The sequence below is a fragment of the Ursus arctos genome, unplaced genomic scaffold (assembly GCF_023065955.2).
Source record: "Ursus arctos isolate Adak ecotype North America unplaced genomic scaffold, UrsArc2.0 scaffold_21, whole genome shotgun sequence".
Classification (NCBI taxonomy): Eukaryota; Metazoa; Chordata; class Mammalia; order Carnivora; family Ursidae; genus Ursus; species Ursus arctos.
The window spans coordinates 43,779,566-43,798,221 of NW_026622886.1; the positions used below are offsets into that span (position 1 = coordinate 43,779,566).

Genomic DNA, 18,656 nt, shown 5'->3' on the forward strand with positions numbered 1-18,656 from the left:
GTAGCTACTCAACTTTGCCACTGCAGCATAAAAACAGTCACAGACAATATATAAATGAATGGGCACAGCTCTGTTCCAATAAAGCTTTACTTATAAAAACAGGCTCTGGGCTATTTGGCCTACAGGCCATAGTTTGTTGACCCCTGCTTTACAGCAAACAAGGAAGACACACCCTATTATTTTCTTTGAATACTTTTTTTTAAATTTTATTTTTTTAAAGTAATCTCTACACCCAACATGGGGCTTGAACTTATAACCCTGAGATCAAGAGTCGCATGGTCTACCAACTGAGCTAGCCAGGTGCCCCCTCTGTATACTTCTCTATGCAGGTGATAGTACCACTCCCCCAATCTCCAGGATAGAGATCGAGATTACTTCTTATATTTCTATCTTGCCACACTGAATTATTGCTAAATCATGTTACCCTTTTTGTCTACCTCTCTCTGTCCAAGTTGAAAAACCATCATTCTTGCTAACTTCTGCTCTGTTTTAACTGTTCTGTCTCAACTTGGTTTGGCCACATCAGCCCTACTATAGCAAGCCTCTCTCCTGATGTGACTAATTCTTTTCATGTATTTCAATGCATATATTATATTGCTATAATAGAGTCTGGTCATGATACTAACTTTTCAGCCAATTTTTATATGCACAGGGTCAAGTCTTGTTACCTGTAGCCTTAACTAGCACAGTTAATGTCTAATATAACTGCATTAGTCTTCTATTACCCTGTAACATATTACTGCAAACTCAGTGTCTTAAAACAATATAAATTGTTTATCCCACAGTTTCTGTGGATCAGGAAATCTGGACATAACTCAGGTTGGATCATCTTGCTCTGGCTCTCACAAGGTGGCAGTCAAGGTGTTGGCTAGGGCTGCAGTTGCATCTGAGGCTTGGGGTCATCTTTCAAGCTCATTTGGGTTTTTGTGGCCAGAATTAATTTCTTTATAGCTATAAACTCATGATGGCTTGCTTTTTGGCAGGAAACTATCTCTGAGCTCAGAGAAGCTCTAAGCACTCTTTAAAGGGCTCAAATGAATAATCAGGCTCACCTAGGATAATCTCCCTTTGATTAACTCAAAAGTCAACAAATTAGGAATCTTAATTATGTATGTAAAATCCCTTTACCTTTCTCATCTAACATAACATAGTCACAAGAGTAAGAGCCTAATATATTCACAGGTCCTGTCCATACTTAAGGGGAAGGGATTATTTAGGGTATATGTACCAGGGGCAAAAATCTTGGAAGCCATATTAGAATTCCGCCTACCATAATAACACAGTCCCGACTTATGAGACCATGAGTTTGCCTTTCAAGGTCTATATATATATATCATAAAATATATTGCAATGCATTCAAAATTCTCACATTGGAAATAATAACCATTTAAACAATGAAAGTATCAAAATTGGCACCATTTTTTAAGGCTGGGATGTCAATCTTCTAAGTCTGTATTTTTGGGAGGAAACTACCATTTAGATTAAAATTTCTTCTATTATTGACCTAGCGGATTTTAAATAGTGTCGGCAGAAGGAGGAGATTCAAATTGAATTCCATTTGAGCAAATAAAAAAGTATTTAATCATTTCAGCATTTTTCTCTTTATTTTTTTTCATAAGTAAAGATTTTATTAGCTCAACTCAGTTCAATTGTATTCTTCTTGAAATGTGCCATAAATCCATTCATATTTTAATCCTGTTATGGTTGAATTCATATATTATCACAGAAAGTGACCCAGAATTTGAGATTTCCTTCCCTTAACCCTGGATATGTGACACTTTGAAAATAAGCTGTTGCTGAAAATAAAGGACTTTAATTAAATAGAACAGTAAATGGAATGTCATTTCAAACTTAATATCAGGAAAAGCTTCTAAATGAAATGTTTTGTTGATTTTGGAAGGGTCTTCTAAAAGTTAAGACTGGCCATTTTAAAGTAGCCCGAATAAAACATTAACAAATATCCTGTAGGACATACCCGGCTTTTTTGAGAAGTGTGCTGACATGATTCCTCTTTTGCAGATATAAGAACTGACTTGCTTTTTGAGTTGGAGAAAGGAGGGGAATTCTGTTTTTATTAAAATTTTGGTTAATCATGAACTTCTAATCATGGTAATGATTTAAGTGACGGTAAAAAGATTAGGAAGCCTTAAATATTACTAAACAGCGATTGTTTATAGTCTCTTTTATTCCATTATGAAAAGAATGCTTATGATTATAGAGGGTTTTTATATAGTCCTATCTGTATATTCTTTTACTACTGCCATCTGTCAAAGCTACTCTGATACTGTCTTCAGTTAGCCAACTGATTTTCCTAGTGATCTGCTCTTGGCTCCTTTTCAACTGTACATGAATTTTATAACACATATGAAGACGGTATTGCCAAATCCCATCTCCTCAGAATGCTCCATTTGGACTGTGATTTTTTTCCTTTTTCCTTTTTGAATAATAGAGTATATTATTCAAACATACAGTAACAATTTAAGTGAGTTATTAGTGTAGGTTAATGGATAGTATACTGCTTTTGAAAGGAAAAGACTTAAAGTAACACTAGTTTTATTAACTAACAGCTAGTAGTCTTCAGTGGAACAGTCAGCCTCTGAAATGCTTTGTTTAAAAGAAGAGCTCCATCCTCTTTTTTTTTTTTTTTGAACTGTTGGTGGGAATATAAATTGGTGCAGCCACTCTGGAAAACAGTATGGAGGTTCCTCAAAAAAACTAAAAATATAAGTACCATATGATCCAGTAATTCTATTTCTGGGTAGTCATCCAAAGAAAATTAAAACACTAATCCAAAAAGATATATGCAACCCTATATTTACTGCAGCATTATTTACAATAGCCAAGATATGGAAGCAACCTAAATATCTACCGATAGATGAATAAAGAAGATGCTGTGCATACATACAATAGAATATTATTTTGCTATAAAAAAGAATGAAATCTTGCCATTTGTGACAACAAGGATGGACTTAGAGGGTAGTATCCTACGTAAAATGAGTCAAAGACAAATACCATATGATTTCACTTATACATGGAATCTAAAAAAACAAAGTAAAGAAATACAATGAAAAGAGAAACTGAGTCATAAATACAGAGAACAAACAAGTGGTTGCCAAATGGGAGGGGAATGGGGGGATGGGTAAAATAGGTGAAGGGAATTAAAAGGTACAAATTTCCGGTTATAAAATAAGTAAGTCATGGGGATGCATAGGGAATATAGTTAATCATATTATAATAACTTCATTTGGTGACAGATGGTAACTACACTTATCATGGAAAGCAACTGATAATGCATATAATTGCTGAATCACTATCTTGTACATCTGAAACTAATATTCAGTTGTCAACCATATCTTAATTAAAAAATTTTAAAAACAGTTCTAGAGTCAGAAAAACCTGTGATTAAGTAAGCATTTTAAGAAATGCTTCGTATGGCAGTTTCTTGTCGCAGAGATATACGGTGCATGTGAGCATATGAAAGCTTTTGAGGAGTCCAGTAAAGATATCCAATGAATTTGGTTTAGCCAAGTATTTCCTATACCTCTCTCGACCACAGAATCTATTTGACTATAATATTGCCTGGAATAAATAGTCCATAAAAAGCCCTTTGGGGCACGGGGAGAGCCCTTTATAAAAAACTGCTATAATTGAAATCTCCCAAACTTCCCTTAAGTCCAGACTTACTAAGTTTTCTAAGCTATGTGAACTTCTAGAATTATACTTGCTTTGAGGGGCACCTAGGTGGCTCAGTCTGTTAAGATGGACTCTTGATTTCAGCTCAGGTCATGATCTTAGTGTCGTGAGATTGAGTCCCTGTCAGACTGTGTGCTGGGCATGGAGCCTGCTTAAGATCCTCTCTCTTCCTCTCCCTCTGCCCCCCCAACCCCTGCGCTCACACTTGTGCATGCTCTCTTTAAAAAAAACAAAACAAAACAAAACAAAACTTGCTTTGAGTCAAAAGACCAAGATTATATATTTTCATTTAAATGTTTTACCACCACTCAATTGTTTGCATGTCCAAGGATCCAAAAGTTCATTCAAGAATGGTCTGCAATGCTTTATATTTTTAATTCTATTCAATGTCTGCAAACTTGGCTTTACTGTTTTACTTTTCAAACTTTATTCATTAATTGCCTTTTATTTATTTTTTTTCAGGGGAACATTGTTTAATCTTTTGGTAATTTTAATTAGTGAACCTCAGATTCCAAAATCTTGTCCTGTGTTTGATATCCAGTTGGTGGCTGACTCAACTTTAGTTGAGATGTCTTTTGATGCTGAGGTGAGTTGAGAATTTGGGGGTAGACTATATATAATATATAGGGGTGCCCTGGCTTCCTGTCTTCTAATGTGGACCAAAACATTGTAGAATATAGAAATATAATTAAAGAGTAAATATTTTGCCATTAACCTCAAAACTTGGATAGCTAGTCTGTCAATATTAATGTATCTATTTTATACGTTTTAAAGTATGTATACTAAGGAAAAATTAGTATTCAGTATGCATTAGATAAATCTATTTGTCTAATGTATATGTATATGTATATGTATGTATATGTAATTCCACAGTAGAGGCCTAATAGTAAAAAAGCACTGTCCTTTTTTTCTTTTTTAAGATTTTATTTATTTATTTGAGAGAGAGCGAGGGTGAGAAAGAGAGCAGGAGGGAGGGGGAGGGGGAAAAGCAGATTCCCCGCTGAGCAGGAAGCCTGATGCAGGACTTGATCCCCAGACCCTGAATCATGACCTGAGCTGAAGGCAGATGCTTAACCAACTGAACCCCCTTGGTGCCCAAAAAAGCACTGTGTTTAAAAGATTTTAGGGTTAACTCTCTTGCCTTAGTTTACCATCTCCTTACCTATCTAAGTAGCACAAACTCAGTGAGAATTACCTGTTTTTCTAAGGTTTTACTAAAACATTAGCAATATCAGACGACCTAGAAAGCACATGTTCTGAGAGAATAAATCAGCTTATTATTAGTTTATTTTGAGCAGGACAACACAGAACTCTTTTTAAAGGATGGGATATGACTTGATAGTTCTTAAACACAGAATTAGAGTTATGTTTTAGAAAACTCTTAGATGTATTCATTCCCTCAATAAATATTTACGGAAACTCTGAGGTAAACAGTGTGCAGGCAGTGGGGTCCAAACGAGAAGCAAAACAGACCCAACCTCTGCCCTCACTGGTTTATAGTCTGGTTAGAGAGACAGATGTTAATTAAATATAACATGACTATAATATTCATATGTATGACTATTATAGAACGATTCATATATATGAATATTAGAGACTATGTGGAGTACCTATGATACCATTTTCAACAGTGGAGTAAGTGGATGAGGGATTAACGAGTGGGATGGAAGCAAGACTCAGGCGGGGGTAAGAAGGTAGTGCAGTCGTCCAGATGAGGAATGACAGAGGCCAGAGTGAACCTATCCTCGACGCCCGAAATGAGACTTAGGCTTCATTTTAGAGCTCTCCTAACTTCCTGTACTCTTCTTTCAGAGCTCTTGTCTCAGTTAGCAACGATGCAATTATGTATTCGATTGTTAGACTATTGTTTGTTCCCCACTATCTTCCATGAGGGCACGGTCCATGTCTCTGTTGCTTCCCCATTGTAACCCCAACACTTACTACAGTGTCTGACGCATATTTGTTGAGTAAATTAATGAAGAAAAGAAAAGGGATGGTAGTTGTAAAGAGGATAGATTCCAGAAATTTTTAGGAAATTGCATCGATAGGTTGATGTGAAAATAATTGTGAAGATTAGATGACTTTTAGATTCTGGCCTGGGTGTCAGCTAAGAATTACAGCAAGAAGAGTAGGTTCAAAAGGGACACAAGGAATTTGGTTTTGGATTAGCTGACTTGACTGCCTATGGTATTTCCAGATTAGTGGGCAGAATAGATAGGTCCGAGTTTCCTGCTTTTGGACTTGGAGATCTTTTGCACCTGGGCTATCAGTGCAGCCATGAGCAGATCATATACGTTTTGGTTCCAAGGTCTAACAGAGCGGGAGATTTCAAACTAGAGCTCTTTCTTGCAAGGAATAGTGTCAGGGAAGATGTGTTGGTCCACAGACATAGTTCCCATGCACCAAGTGGCATATGGGCTAGAAGAGTTACTTGAGGCTAGAAGACAACCTCACTAACTGGAGTTCTTGAGGGCAAAAAAAAAAAAAAAAGGTCTCTAAGCCCTATATTTACTCATTTTACAAAGGGAGTTATAGTTCACGCTGGGCATAAGCCTAAATTTCCCAGAAAATCTCCTACCTTAATTCTAGGGAGCATATTTTAGTAGTCTTGAAAGGATGTAGGGTTATTGATCTGAATGGTTTTGCAAATCAAGTATGCAGTTTTTGGTGTGTTAGTATTCTGTGGGCCATTGTATCTTCTTTCCCTGATCCACTTTCTTAGACATTATTCAATGTGTAGTCTTTTTTATGAGCGCCATTTTTTTTTTTTTTTGAGAATGTCTGAACCAAACAGAATGGGAAAACTGACCACACTCATATTTTCAGTTAATCAAAAATTTTTCTGTAAGTACCTAATGGTAACCAGGAGAAATTGCCATTTTTTTTGGCACTGCCAATTATATTGTCTTGATTATTCAAAATTCTAGTTACAGAAGCTTATCATGGAATATACAGATACAGCTACGGCACTTTTATATGAAATACTTCTTGTCTTTCAGCAGGTACGATATATATTTTTATCATACATATTATATTGCATGATCGTTATCCGTATCATATGACTATTACATACCTATGGTTATATATCACATGAATAATAATATACCTTTAATATGCTTGTATTAGAGATGGTCTCCAAAATCAGCTGACTTAAATACTACCTTTGCTCTTAAGTACTCATCCTGTTTATTTTCCTAAATACTGATTTTATTTTTTCAATTTTTTTCTAAATACTGATTATACAGATTTCATTAATCAAGATAAAATGTATTTGAGAATGAATATCCTTTCATGTACAATTTGGACTTCATGAACATAACTTGTTTATTCCCTTGAGTCTTTCAGGGAAATCTTGGATTGGGATCAACAAAGTTTGCTATTAGCTGGATGATGTCCTTTCTACAAAGTCGTCCTCCCATAGTAAGTACAGAGAAGCGAAAACAAAACCTTCACTCATAACTAATTAAACAGGTGCTCTTGTGCTTGATTAATAAAATACAAATTTTATCTTAAGTAGTCATATTTATAAAACAGAAGCAAAATGTAAATCTGATGATTTTATTATTTAATTAAAATAAAGCATTTTTATATTTGGGGCGTGAGTGCTTAGGGTACTGAAATGATAGCCTTTTAATTTTTTTTTTTTTGGAGAGAGAGAGCATGAGCAGGGAGGGACAGAAAGAGAGAGAGAGAGACAATCTTAGGCAGGCTCCACACTCAGCACAGAGCCTGAAGGAGGGCTCAATCTCATGTCCCTGAGATCACGACCTGAGCCAAAATCAAGAATGAGATGCTTATGGGGCACCTGGGTAGCGCAGTGGTTAAGCATCTGCCTTCGGCTCAGGGCGTGATCCCAGTGTTCTGGGTTCGAGCCCCACATCAGGCTCCTCCACTAAGAGCCTGCTTCTCCCTCTCCCACTCCCCCTGCTTGTGTTCCCTCTCTCGCTGGCTGTCTCTCTCTGTCAAATACATAAATAAAATCTTAAAAAAAAAATGAGATGCTTAACCAACTGAGCCACCCAGGCGCCCCCCTGAAATGATCTCTTAAATGTGATCTTCATTTCATGAAAAAAACCCTAAAATATATTCTGTAGGAAACAGAATATATTAAAATACTAGCTGTATAAGTAAGTGAAAATATCAATGTTTGTCTTTTTAAAAAAGATTTATTTGAGAGAGAGAGTGCGAGAGTGAGCAGGAGGGAGGGGCAGAGGAGAGGAAGAGATTCCTCAAGGAGACACCCCCCCCCCAGCAGGGAGCCTGACAACACAGGGCTGGATCCCAGGATCCTAAGATCATGACCTGAGCTGAAATCAAGAGCAGGCTGCTTAACCGACTGAGCCACCCAGGTGCCCCCCTGAAATGATCTCTTAAATGTGATCTTCATTTCATGAAAAAAACCCTAAAATATATTCTGTAGGAAACAGAATATATTAAAATACCAGCTGTATAAGTAAGTGAAAATATCAATGTTTGTCTTTTTAAAAAAGATTTATTTGAGAGAGAGAGTGCGAGAGTGAGCAGGAGGGAGGGGCAGAGGAGAGGAAGAGATTCCTCAAGGAGACACCCCCCCCCCCAGCAGGGAGCCTGACAACACAGGGCTGGATCCCAGGATCCTGAGATCATGACCTGAGCTGAAATCAAGAGCAGGCTGCTTAACCGACTGAGCCACCCAGGTGCCCCCTGAACATTTATCTTAAACACCGAGTATGAGGTGGCGAGTATGAATTAACACTTGGGATCATCGGGGCACTCTGTCCTGGCTACCACTATCCTAGTCCATAGTACCGTCTCTGTCCTTGACATTATAATCACATCCGCATGGTCTGTCCCTGTCTTCCCACCAGACTAGTCAAAGGGATCTACTAAAAAAAACCTGATTGTGTCGTGCCTTGCTTTAAATCTCTCATAAAAAAGAGATAGCCTACAAGGCTCATCTAGTCCCTCACGTTCCTTATGTGGGCCTCTTACTCACTGCCCACCTCCAACACCCCCAACTCCATCACAGGACCTTCACTGTTCCTTCTGTCTGTCTGAAATGCCCTCCTTTCTCCACGTTAAATTCTACTAATCCCTCAGGCCTCAGTGCCCCTTTCTGGGACAGGGTGGGGGGATGATTTTCTCACCTCTGACTAGATCAGATTCCCCATTATTGGCACGCTTAGTCATAGCTTGGTGTCTTCCTCCTTCCCTTCACAGGACTTGTTACTGTTGCAGTTGGCCTTTGTTGGTGTTACTGTTTGGTTCTTCCCTGTGGTAGCCATTAGTGCCCACATACGTTCTGGCTCTTTCTCCTTCCAGGCACATGGTAGGATTGTACTTCCCTCCCCACTTGAAATTCTCTGTTCTTGCTTTCGCCAATGGAATGTGAGCATAAGTAGCCTGTGTCGCTTCTTGCCAGAAGGTTTAAGAGCAAATGCATGCTTCTCTGCATTCTCTTTTCCTTCTGGCGTGGTGAGTGGCAGCACTCCATACAGTCCTCAGTGACTACAGTGAATAGAACCCCCTGCCAACCCATAAGGGACATACAGTGTGAGCAAGGAGTAAACCTTTGTTGTGAAATTTGTTACCACAGTATTTCGTGGACTTTGTCACTGCAGTATAACCCAGTCTGTCAAGACTGACACAATGTCATTCTCCCCCAAAAGATTCCAAGTGCCATGATGGTGGGAGCTATGTCTGTTGTGGTAGGCACATAACGGATATTCAATAAATATCTGCTGAATTAATTCTATAAAAATTTATCCCATCTCTTCTCATTTCCCCAAACTTAATTTTCCTTTATTCATTCATGCACTCGTACATTCAATCAACATACATTTAATGGGAGATCTCTTCAAAAAGTAGTAAACCAAACTAAATTTTCATTGCTAATGGAGGATTTGACATGACATAACATGTCTTTTTTCATATACAAACACGCCTCTGTTGGCCATCGATGGTTTCCTACTTTGGGCTATTTTCTATCGTTATGCTGAATATGTCCTCAGGAATGTAAATTTTCTTGCCAGATCCCTGTGACATATGTTTACAAAAATCTGGCTAGGGCCAGAGGTACACTTGGCAGTATTACAGCCAGCTGCCTTATACAGAGACTGAGCCCATGAACTTGGCTCCCGTAGCAGCACACAGACGCTAACTGGTCTCTGGCCCACTTCAAGGCATGTCATAAATTTCTAGTCATTCATAGCAACAGAAGCTCTTATGTGCAAGATGCAAGATCCTTACTTTTTCTGTGAAGTGGTTGCAGACCCTATCATCTGAACTGATGTATGAATCTGGGGGTACTAAGGACTCCAACCCACAGGGAAGTTTCTTTATCAACCTCTAGGGTTGGCTCACCAAAGGAATTGAGTTGAGTATGAAGTCAGTCTGTGACCATCAAGTATGCCAGGATGAAAGGTGACAAAAGGACCACTAGCCTTGTTGAAAGTTTCAATATTAACTCTGTTCTAAAGAGTATGGGTAGAAACAGGCCATTTGAGAGAAATGTACACGCAAGAAAGCTGTTGTGATCATTGAATCCACCAGCATGTCAGTCAGCTCTGGCTGATTCTCTTACTTGGTTAGAGCAAGATGCAAAAGAAGTTAGAAATTTACTCCCCAAATGGTCATTGCTTTGTTCTACTGCTCCAGACTCTCCAACCTCAATCATCTGTGTCTGCCTGACACAGTATTTAATCAATATGTGTATACAGATCTGGACTGGAGAGAACCCAAACCACCTGTCCTACTTGGGAAGGGCCAGTAGCAACATCGATAGAAAAGGCAACACTTTTACTGATACAAAATTAATTGGCATGCAAAGGGGCATGCTGGTTAGAGCCTGAAATGACACTAGAGTTCCTTTCTGTTTTTACAGTAGCCTACATTTATGGATAGTTGATCGAAAATGTGCCCCCCTCACAAACACACACACACACACACACACACACACACACAAAAGACTTGTGGAATCCATTGTTCTTGGTTTTTGTTATTTGGTACTGTTTTGTGTGTGTGTGTGTGTGTGTGTGTGTGTGTGTGTGTGTGTGTGTGTTTTCTAAACTAATCTCTACACCCAGTGTGGGGCTTGAACTCACAACCCCAAGATCTAGAGTCACATGTTCTACCAACAGAGCCAGCCAGACGCTCCTTGGTTCTGTTTTCAATGGCTTTTTTGTGTGTGTGAGAAGCAGCAACTCAATAACTTCACATTCTTGTTACTATTTCCATTTTAGAAATGATAGCAGACATACTCCTGAGGAAAACCCCAGCTAACAGGGACATCAACATCACTTGCTTGTGTCAAGCCCGGTTTTCTTTGCTTTCTCACTTAGTGTTTCTCAAGGTGTGGTCTGAGGAACAAAGCCATCAGAATTGTTTATGGCAAATATCCTGAGGTGGGGCTCAGGATTCCGCATGTTTATTGAGCTGTCTAGGTGATTTTTAGGCATATTAAATTTTGAGAACCACTGCCTTGGAAGAACCTTCTTTGAAAGGCACAGGGAGTTTATCTCTGTGGGCCACTTGTCCTTCACAGAAGAGAAGAGAAACCATCTTCCCTCCTGGAGGAGGCCATGGACCTTTCCAAGTTCCCCTTCTCTCCAATGTTCTCCTTTTACATTGGAACCCAATTTCCTTGACAGTCAGTATTCGTTCTGATTCTGCTTGGTGGGGGGGGGGGGCAGTGAATGGTAAACCCAGTCAGTCTATGGTCTGGTCCTCTCTGAATGCCATTTCTGTGAGGAACAGTGCAAGAGTACTGGTGTAAGGTGGTGAGGACTTTGCCTAGCTTTAGAGGTGAGGCCCCAGCTGAAATAGGTGTCTTACGGGTGGCATGTGGCCTACAAGCAACTGCCTTTTTCTTGTTTAGATCACTTTCGTGGCCACTATCGTGAAACAAGTGGTAAAGGGGCTTTCAGCTTCACTTCAGCTGCTGCGTCCCAGCCAAGCAGTTCTGTTGTATCAGCAATTTTACATCCTCAAGAGCTGCCTGCAGCACAGCAAGACTTTGGCGGAGTGTATTAGGAATGACTACACAGAAGAATTCAGGTGAGAAAAGTCTGAGTCTCGTCTGCAGAAAAATCCACTCATTTCTGGTTTTCAGGCAGAACGGCCACCTGGCCCAGTACGTAGAAGAGGAAGTGAAGATGGGCAATTCTGGTTTGTGTGTACTGCTATCCCACTGTGATCTGTGGTACCGTAGGGTTTGCGGAGCTCTCAGAGCCACTGCCATCTGAAGGGTATTCCCAGGCTAGAAAAGACCAAGGAAACATCAGACGCTCTTCAAAGAACTGTGTCTCACTCATTGTCTTTGCGGCAGCCAGCACCTCCCAGAGGTAGTAATGATGTTAACATGCTGCGAGGAACCAAGAGTAACCAACCCTACCAAAGGGGGTGATGAATTAGGGATTGTGAATTTAACTGAAGCATTGGGGGAAAAAGCAACCCCCCCCAAAAAAACCCCACAATTGATAAAGGAGAAACCATTAACGAGTGTGGATATTATTTTTTGTTTGTTTCCTTTACCCCTCTCCGACTCAGTAATGAAACAGTAAGGAAGAGCAGTAACAAGCAGGGGTTTCGTCAGCCAGCCTGTCCGCACCTCAGGGGTTCCCACTTCTATTTATAGGCTGGCAGCTGCTCAGCTCTGCATTAGCGCCTATCAAGGAAAAAAACCCAGCTTGCGCCTGACTTAAGATGAAAAGGGTTCAGCAGGCACAGCTTTGCTACCAGCTTGGGTGTGGACATAAAAGGATGCGGAGGCATACATTATGGGCCTCGATTGGCTTTTTAAAACATTTCAGCCCAATTTGTGGACCCTGGTTTTCCTCCATGTGGTTTTACACCATAGGTTCCACTGTGGCGCCTATAAAAGGGATTTGTTTGGCCTGCTCTGAACTGGTTCACACAACCTAATTTTTTCCTCGTTTTTTTTTGTTTTGTTTTTTTTTTTTAGGTAAAATGCATATAGCATGAAATTCACTATTTTAAAGTGTGCTTTTAATACATTTCACAATGTTGTGCAACCATCACCACTGTCTAATTGCAGAACATTTTCATCACCTCTAAAGAAACCTGGTACCCATTAAGCAGTCACATGCCATGCTCCCCTCCCCCAGCCCCTGGCAACCACTAATCCACCTCTCTGGGATTTGCCTGTTCTGGACATTTCACATAAATGGAATCATACGCTGTATGGCCTGTGTCAGACTTCTTCACTTAGCATCACATCTTCAAGCTGCCTCCATGTTGTGGCATGTTATCACACAACCCACTTTTTAAATATTAGTTATGCACATTTAAAAATCCGAACAACTGCCAAAATGGTGTCACATTCCCGCGTGACAGTAGTTGGCGGGAGCCCACGAGCAGCTGCCCCCTGTAGATCCCTTAGTGTGCCCCTGCCTCCTCCCCACTCTCACCTGACCCTCCTCCTAATGGGTTACCTGGGCGCGTTTAGGTTTGTGATCCTTGTTTCAGACTAGTGATTTTCAACGTGCGTGCATTAGAATCACCAGAGTCACTGTGAAAAAATACTGATACCCAGGTCTCACAGGAGAACCTCTGTTCAGTCAGCCTGTGGTGGGGCCTGGGTACTGATGTTTAAAAAACTCCCCAGGTGACTCTAATGTGCACCCGGGGTTGAAAGCCTATCTTTTCTTTTTCTTTCTTTCTTTTCTTTTCTCTTTTCTTTCTTTCTTCCTTCCTTCCTTCCTTCCCTTTCTTTCTTTCTTTCTTTCTTTCTTTCTTTCTTTCAAAAGATTTTATTTCTTTATTTGACAGAGAGAGAGAGAGAGCCAGAGAGAGGGGGAACACAAGCAGGGGGAGTGGGAGAGGAAGAAGCAGGCTCCCAGCGGAGCAGGGAGCCCGATGGAGGGCTCGATCCCAGGACCCTGAGATCACGCCCTGAGCCGAAGGCAGATGCTTAATGACTGAGCCACCCAGGCGCCCAGAGAACCTATCTTTTAAACCATCAAGGGAGGGCTTAAGGCTTTCTCACTTTTGTTTCTTCCCCTGGCCTTTTCTAAACTTCTACTAAGGCCATATGAACCCTACCTTTCCTAACTTGACCCTTTTATTTCAATTTCCTGTGTATTGCCCAAGGAAACACTGTGGTGAGGACAGTCCTGGCTTCCCTATTAATGCCTTGATAACGGATACATTATTAATGAAATTCACTTCCTTTGCTGTAGTACAGTGTCTCAATCAGCTGAAAGGCACACATATCAGAGATCTTCTAGGTCACCCAACAGGGGAGATCAGACGAAAATGCTGGCCAAATCTTGTGGCTTAGACCCCCCTATCCAACAGCCCTATGCCAGCGAGTGTATACGTGCTGATGTGACCAATGTGAAATTCTTGTTTTTAAAGCTACTGTGTTTCTTTTTATGATTTGCAGGTACTTTATTCACATGCCGGCCTTGGAAAAAAGGCTCCCATTGTGGTACCCTCTTACCCAACCTACCATTCAACTTTTTCATGAAGTTCTGAAATTAGTTGAACAGAAACAATGTGTGAAATATTAATAAGACTCTAAAATGTTAACCAGGAGTCAACCTAATATTTATGAGAAAACTTATTTAATTCGTTTAATACCTGGCTATCCCTGTGTCTTATAAACAGATTTTATTTGAATGTTCCAACAATACCTGTAAGGGAAGTCTTTTAAGTTTTTTATCCGCCACAAAAAAGAAACTGTTTAAATACACTGACATACGTAAAGTGGTGCTAAAAACGAGTGTTTCTCTAAAAAGGTTTCTAAAAATAAAAAACTACAAAGGGAACAGAAGCCCATGGAAAACAAATGTAGAAAGTGCAACTTGATGAGTTCTGTAATAATGATGTAATAATTGGTATAATAATGGTGAGTGGTATGAAGCCATTGAAATATCCAAAGATAAATTGTGGTTTACAAAGTGATCATTAGAGAAATGCCGAGCGATAGATAGACACCCTCCTTCTCCACCTGTAAAAATTCTAGTGAAATAAGTATTCATGGGAGAATGAGCAGAACAACACAGGGATAGCCACAAGGAAGGTCGGGTCCTCATTTATCCTGGGGAAGAAGCTTGGACTTTCTTCAACACGATTAAATGCTTTCTGGTGCTCAGTTCCAGGCACCTGTGGGCTAGTGCAAGCAGTTTCATAGAGTCTCTGTGGAAGAGAAAGTGTCTACAAGCAATTGTGGCTCTCCCAACCATTGAAAAAAAGAAGTCTTCACTATATCTTATGGCAATAAACTAATCCAACAAAAACTTCACTTTGGTGTCACTGTGAGCTATTGAACTTGGGCCTTTAAGAACTTAGAAAGTGGGTCCTCTGTTCGACCTACCATGACTTGAAGGAGGATCAGAGAAAACCCCAAAGAAAGAGCTCCCAAACCAGATGTGCCCGTGCTGTGCACTGGACAAAGGATTAAACTCACTCATGACATCTTATTACTGGTTGCAACGGAGCCATTAGCCAGCTATTTGACCTCAAAGAAAGTCTACTCTGCATGTGGAAGGGTGGGACGAGATGTTCTGCAATCTCTTGTCCAGCTCTAACATTCTCACTTCTTAACGCTCTGTGATGGGGTAGTGCATTCCTCTGCGACCCTGGCTCAGTGGACGATTTCACGTGGATCCCAAATAATGCTGCTTTCTTTGGACCAAACATTTCCCTTTCAGCTGTCACAACATCACCCCACAAAGTGTCCAAGCCCTCTCCACTGACACCCTCTCCACTGTCACCCACTACAAGTCTTCCAGTTTCCAGTCTGGGGGTTAGTGATGGGGGGAGTAGAAGGGTGCTTATGAGTGTCCTGGACTGTTAGATGAGGGACTGCTCCCAGGAGATGGTCAATCAGAAGCATATAAAAAGATTCTTGGGACAAAGGCAACAAGACTTCAGACTGGACTAATGATGGATAGTGGGCTGACCACTGGTGAATGGTGGAACCCACAGAATGACAACAAGAGGATCAACTCAGCTCTGCCTCAGCTTCTAAACCATGCCCTGGCTCTGGGCCAGGAGCGGTGCTGGCTCCAGAGAGGGCTTGGGCTTCCCTCCCATGTGTCTGAGGTGCTAGATGCCTCTTCTCTCCCACTGTTCTCTTTTCTCCGAGAGCAGACTTTATCAAATCCGTGGGAGCAAAAGCTCTGTCAGAACCCATCTGCATCTTTCCACGTAGGGCTACATCAGTGGCATTCCTGAAAGCTAATGGTTGAATATTTGTCATCTTTTTTTTTTTTTAAAGATTTTATTTATTTATTTGACAGAGATAGAGACAGCCAGCGAGAGAGGGAACACAAGCAGGGGGAGTGGGAGAGGAAGAAGCAGGCTCATAGCAGAGGAGCCTGATGTGGGGCTCGATCCCATAACACCGGGATCACGCCCTGAGCCGAAGGCAGACGCTTAACCACTGTGCCACCCAGGCGCCCCTGAATATTTGTCATCTTGATTTTCTTATGGCCTTTGTCTATTTGTTTGCACAGTGTGGGAGGGGAACCCCAAAATCAACACTTTAAAGGGTTATCCTGCTACAGTTCTTTCCTACTGTTTTTTGCATTGTTGCCAAAGCCAAGAAAATCACTAAATAATCCATCTCTCTTAGTTATCAGACACATTTGATTGACTAAATATTGGCTTCAACTACAAAATAATTACTTTAAGGAAATCTAATTGTAGAAAAATTTTGAATATGAAAATCACAATTATAACTTTTTAGAAATACAAAGGATCATCAAAAAAAACAAGCACACAGCTAGTTTTCAGGCTGGGCTGAAGATTCTAGACTCTTTGACCACTTTTATAATAGACAAGCATTGCTATTTACCACCTGCACTAAAAGTAAACTCACGGTAGTCAGCTCTACCATTTTATATGTACATATATGTGTGCATGTATGTGTATACACATATATATAATAGGGGGTAAGAGCATGGGTTTTGAATTTAAATGAGTTTAAATTGAGTTTAAATGGTTGAGGTTTTTTTTTTTTTAAGATTTTATTTATTTGAGAGAGAAAGAGAGAGAGACAGCAGGTGCATAAGCAGGGAGAGGGGCAGAGGGAGAGGGAGAAGGAGACTCCCCACTGAGCCAGGAGCCTGAACCAGGACTGGATCCCACGACCCTGAGATCAGGACCTGAGCCAAAGGCAGCCACCTAACTGAATGAGTGCCCCTAAATGGCTGAGTTTAAATCTCAGCTCTGCACTAGTTTTGGACATCGGGAAATTACTATCTCTATGCTTCAGTCAAAACAAAGAACAACCTATCCCATAAGGTTGTTAGGAGCTTTTATGCAAAGATGGTGTTAATGCACATATCATGGTATGTGGCATGTAGTAAGGATTCAGTACATGATACTTATTATTATTATTACCATCATTATTATTAAAATAATATCGAAGCTGGCAGAACTTACAGATTAGTAAGTACTGGCCTTTTAAATAAATGAATAAATAAATAAATAAATGTATGTATGTATGTATGTATGTATGTACTGGCTTTATTTTTTTGAACCAATTGGGGGACTAGCTACTATACTCAGAGAGCCCCTGATCAATATAGCATTGAAGAGCACATTCATTTGGTTATTAAATTTAAAAATTCAATTTTCTATTAGCAGGAGTGTGACTTAATTGACAAGTGACCATTTCTATCGCTTACCACCATGAAGGACTGTTGGCTCTAATTGATATTATCAATGCAAGAGTTATGTGGGAAATATTCTTCCAAGGATAGACAGAAAGCGTTTTAATCATGTAAACTTCTTTTAGCCTTTGACTTAAACAGCATGAGCAGGGCAAAGGGCAGAAGGAGAGAGAATCTCAAGCAGACTCCCTGCTGAGCACAGAGCCCAACTCACGGCTTGATCTCACCGCCCTGCAATAATGACTGGAGCCGAAATCACAACCCTGAGTTAATGACCCAGCCGAAATCAAGACTTGGACACTCAACTGACTGAGCCACCCAGGCACTGCTTGATGGAAATTTTTGAGCAACTTTTAATAGTGTTAACTGATCGCTTTTTGTTCATTGTGTTTACTTCTAAAATGCAATGCTGGCTTGTAAGGTCTAATTGGACTTGGGTCTCTGTAGGAGGTAGACAGTCAGCAATTCTCCATCCAGTCAGACCAAGCACTCCTGTATCTGCATATCTGTGTATTTGGTGTCTGAAGCTTTTCTCCTTTGGAAGGCAGCACGACTTCTTGGCTAGAAATCTTGGTAGTGTGACTTTGTGGCTTATAGTACAGATGCCACGTCAGAAAGACCTTATTTTGATTCCTTCCTGCCTACTTCCTCATCATCAGACTTTTGGCAGCTTATTGAACCTCTTCCACAACTTCCACTTTATCAACTATAAGATAAGAAAAAGCCTACCTTGACGGTTTTTGTGAATAATCATTCGCTTATACATAAACAAATAATTCTGTGGCTACTATATACTGGGACAAACCCATATGGCATTGCCATTTCAAGTTCAAAATTGTCAATATCCACAATTTCATATGGTTCAAACATATAAAAGCCCCTCAATAAATTGTAGCTATTACCCTAATAGACACACTAACTTGCTTGATGAACTCATACTTTAAATACTAATCGTCTATTCTAATTTCCCAGATAGTATGGCACTTTGTTATAACCTGGCTTACACCCAAACCTACAGTTTGGGTAAACCTTAAACTATCTAGTTCAATTACAAATTATTGAGCGAGCATAACATACATACACGTGTTCAAGTGGAATTTTATATTTTCTTCCTTGCCTCCCCCCAAAATAAAAATCTGTTCTTCCCCAATCTTCTCCATGGATGGTACTTCATTCATTCCACTGCTCAAAAAAGAAACCTGACCAACCTCTGAGTTTTCTCCTTTCTTTTCATTCTCCACATGCAACTGACAAAACTGTAAACTATTTACAAGTGTACCATGTGATGATTTCATCTGCCTCTACACTGTGAAAGCATTTCCCCCAACCGTCCATCACCTA

At 40.2% G+C, this 18,656-nt stretch overlaps 2 protein-coding genes across 3 annotated transcripts in view; one reads left to right on the forward strand and one right to left on the reverse strand.

The window, feature by feature from the left end:
* Positions 1-14,933, forward strand: part of CUNH12orf56 (chromosome unknown C12orf56 homolog) — an 83,923-nt gene extending 68,990 nt beyond the window's left edge. Inside the window, exons 9-13 of the mRNA XM_026500109.3 lie at positions 4,156-4,279; positions 6,621-6,695; positions 7,039-7,113; positions 11,549-11,727; positions 14,078-14,933. Of these exons, the coding sequence (XP_026355894.2) occupies positions 4,156-4,279; positions 6,621-6,695; positions 7,039-7,113; positions 11,549-11,727; positions 14,078-14,204 (580 nt within the window). The 3' untranslated portion in view covers positions 14,205-14,933. The remainder of the gene's footprint in view (positions 1-4,155; positions 4,280-6,620; positions 6,696-7,038; positions 7,114-11,548; positions 11,728-14,077) is intronic.
* Positions 1-18,656, reverse strand: part of XPOT (exportin for tRNA) — a 161,592-nt gene that overhangs the window by 117,250 nt on the left and 25,686 nt on the right. The gene's annotated exons all lie outside the window — the stretch shown is intronic.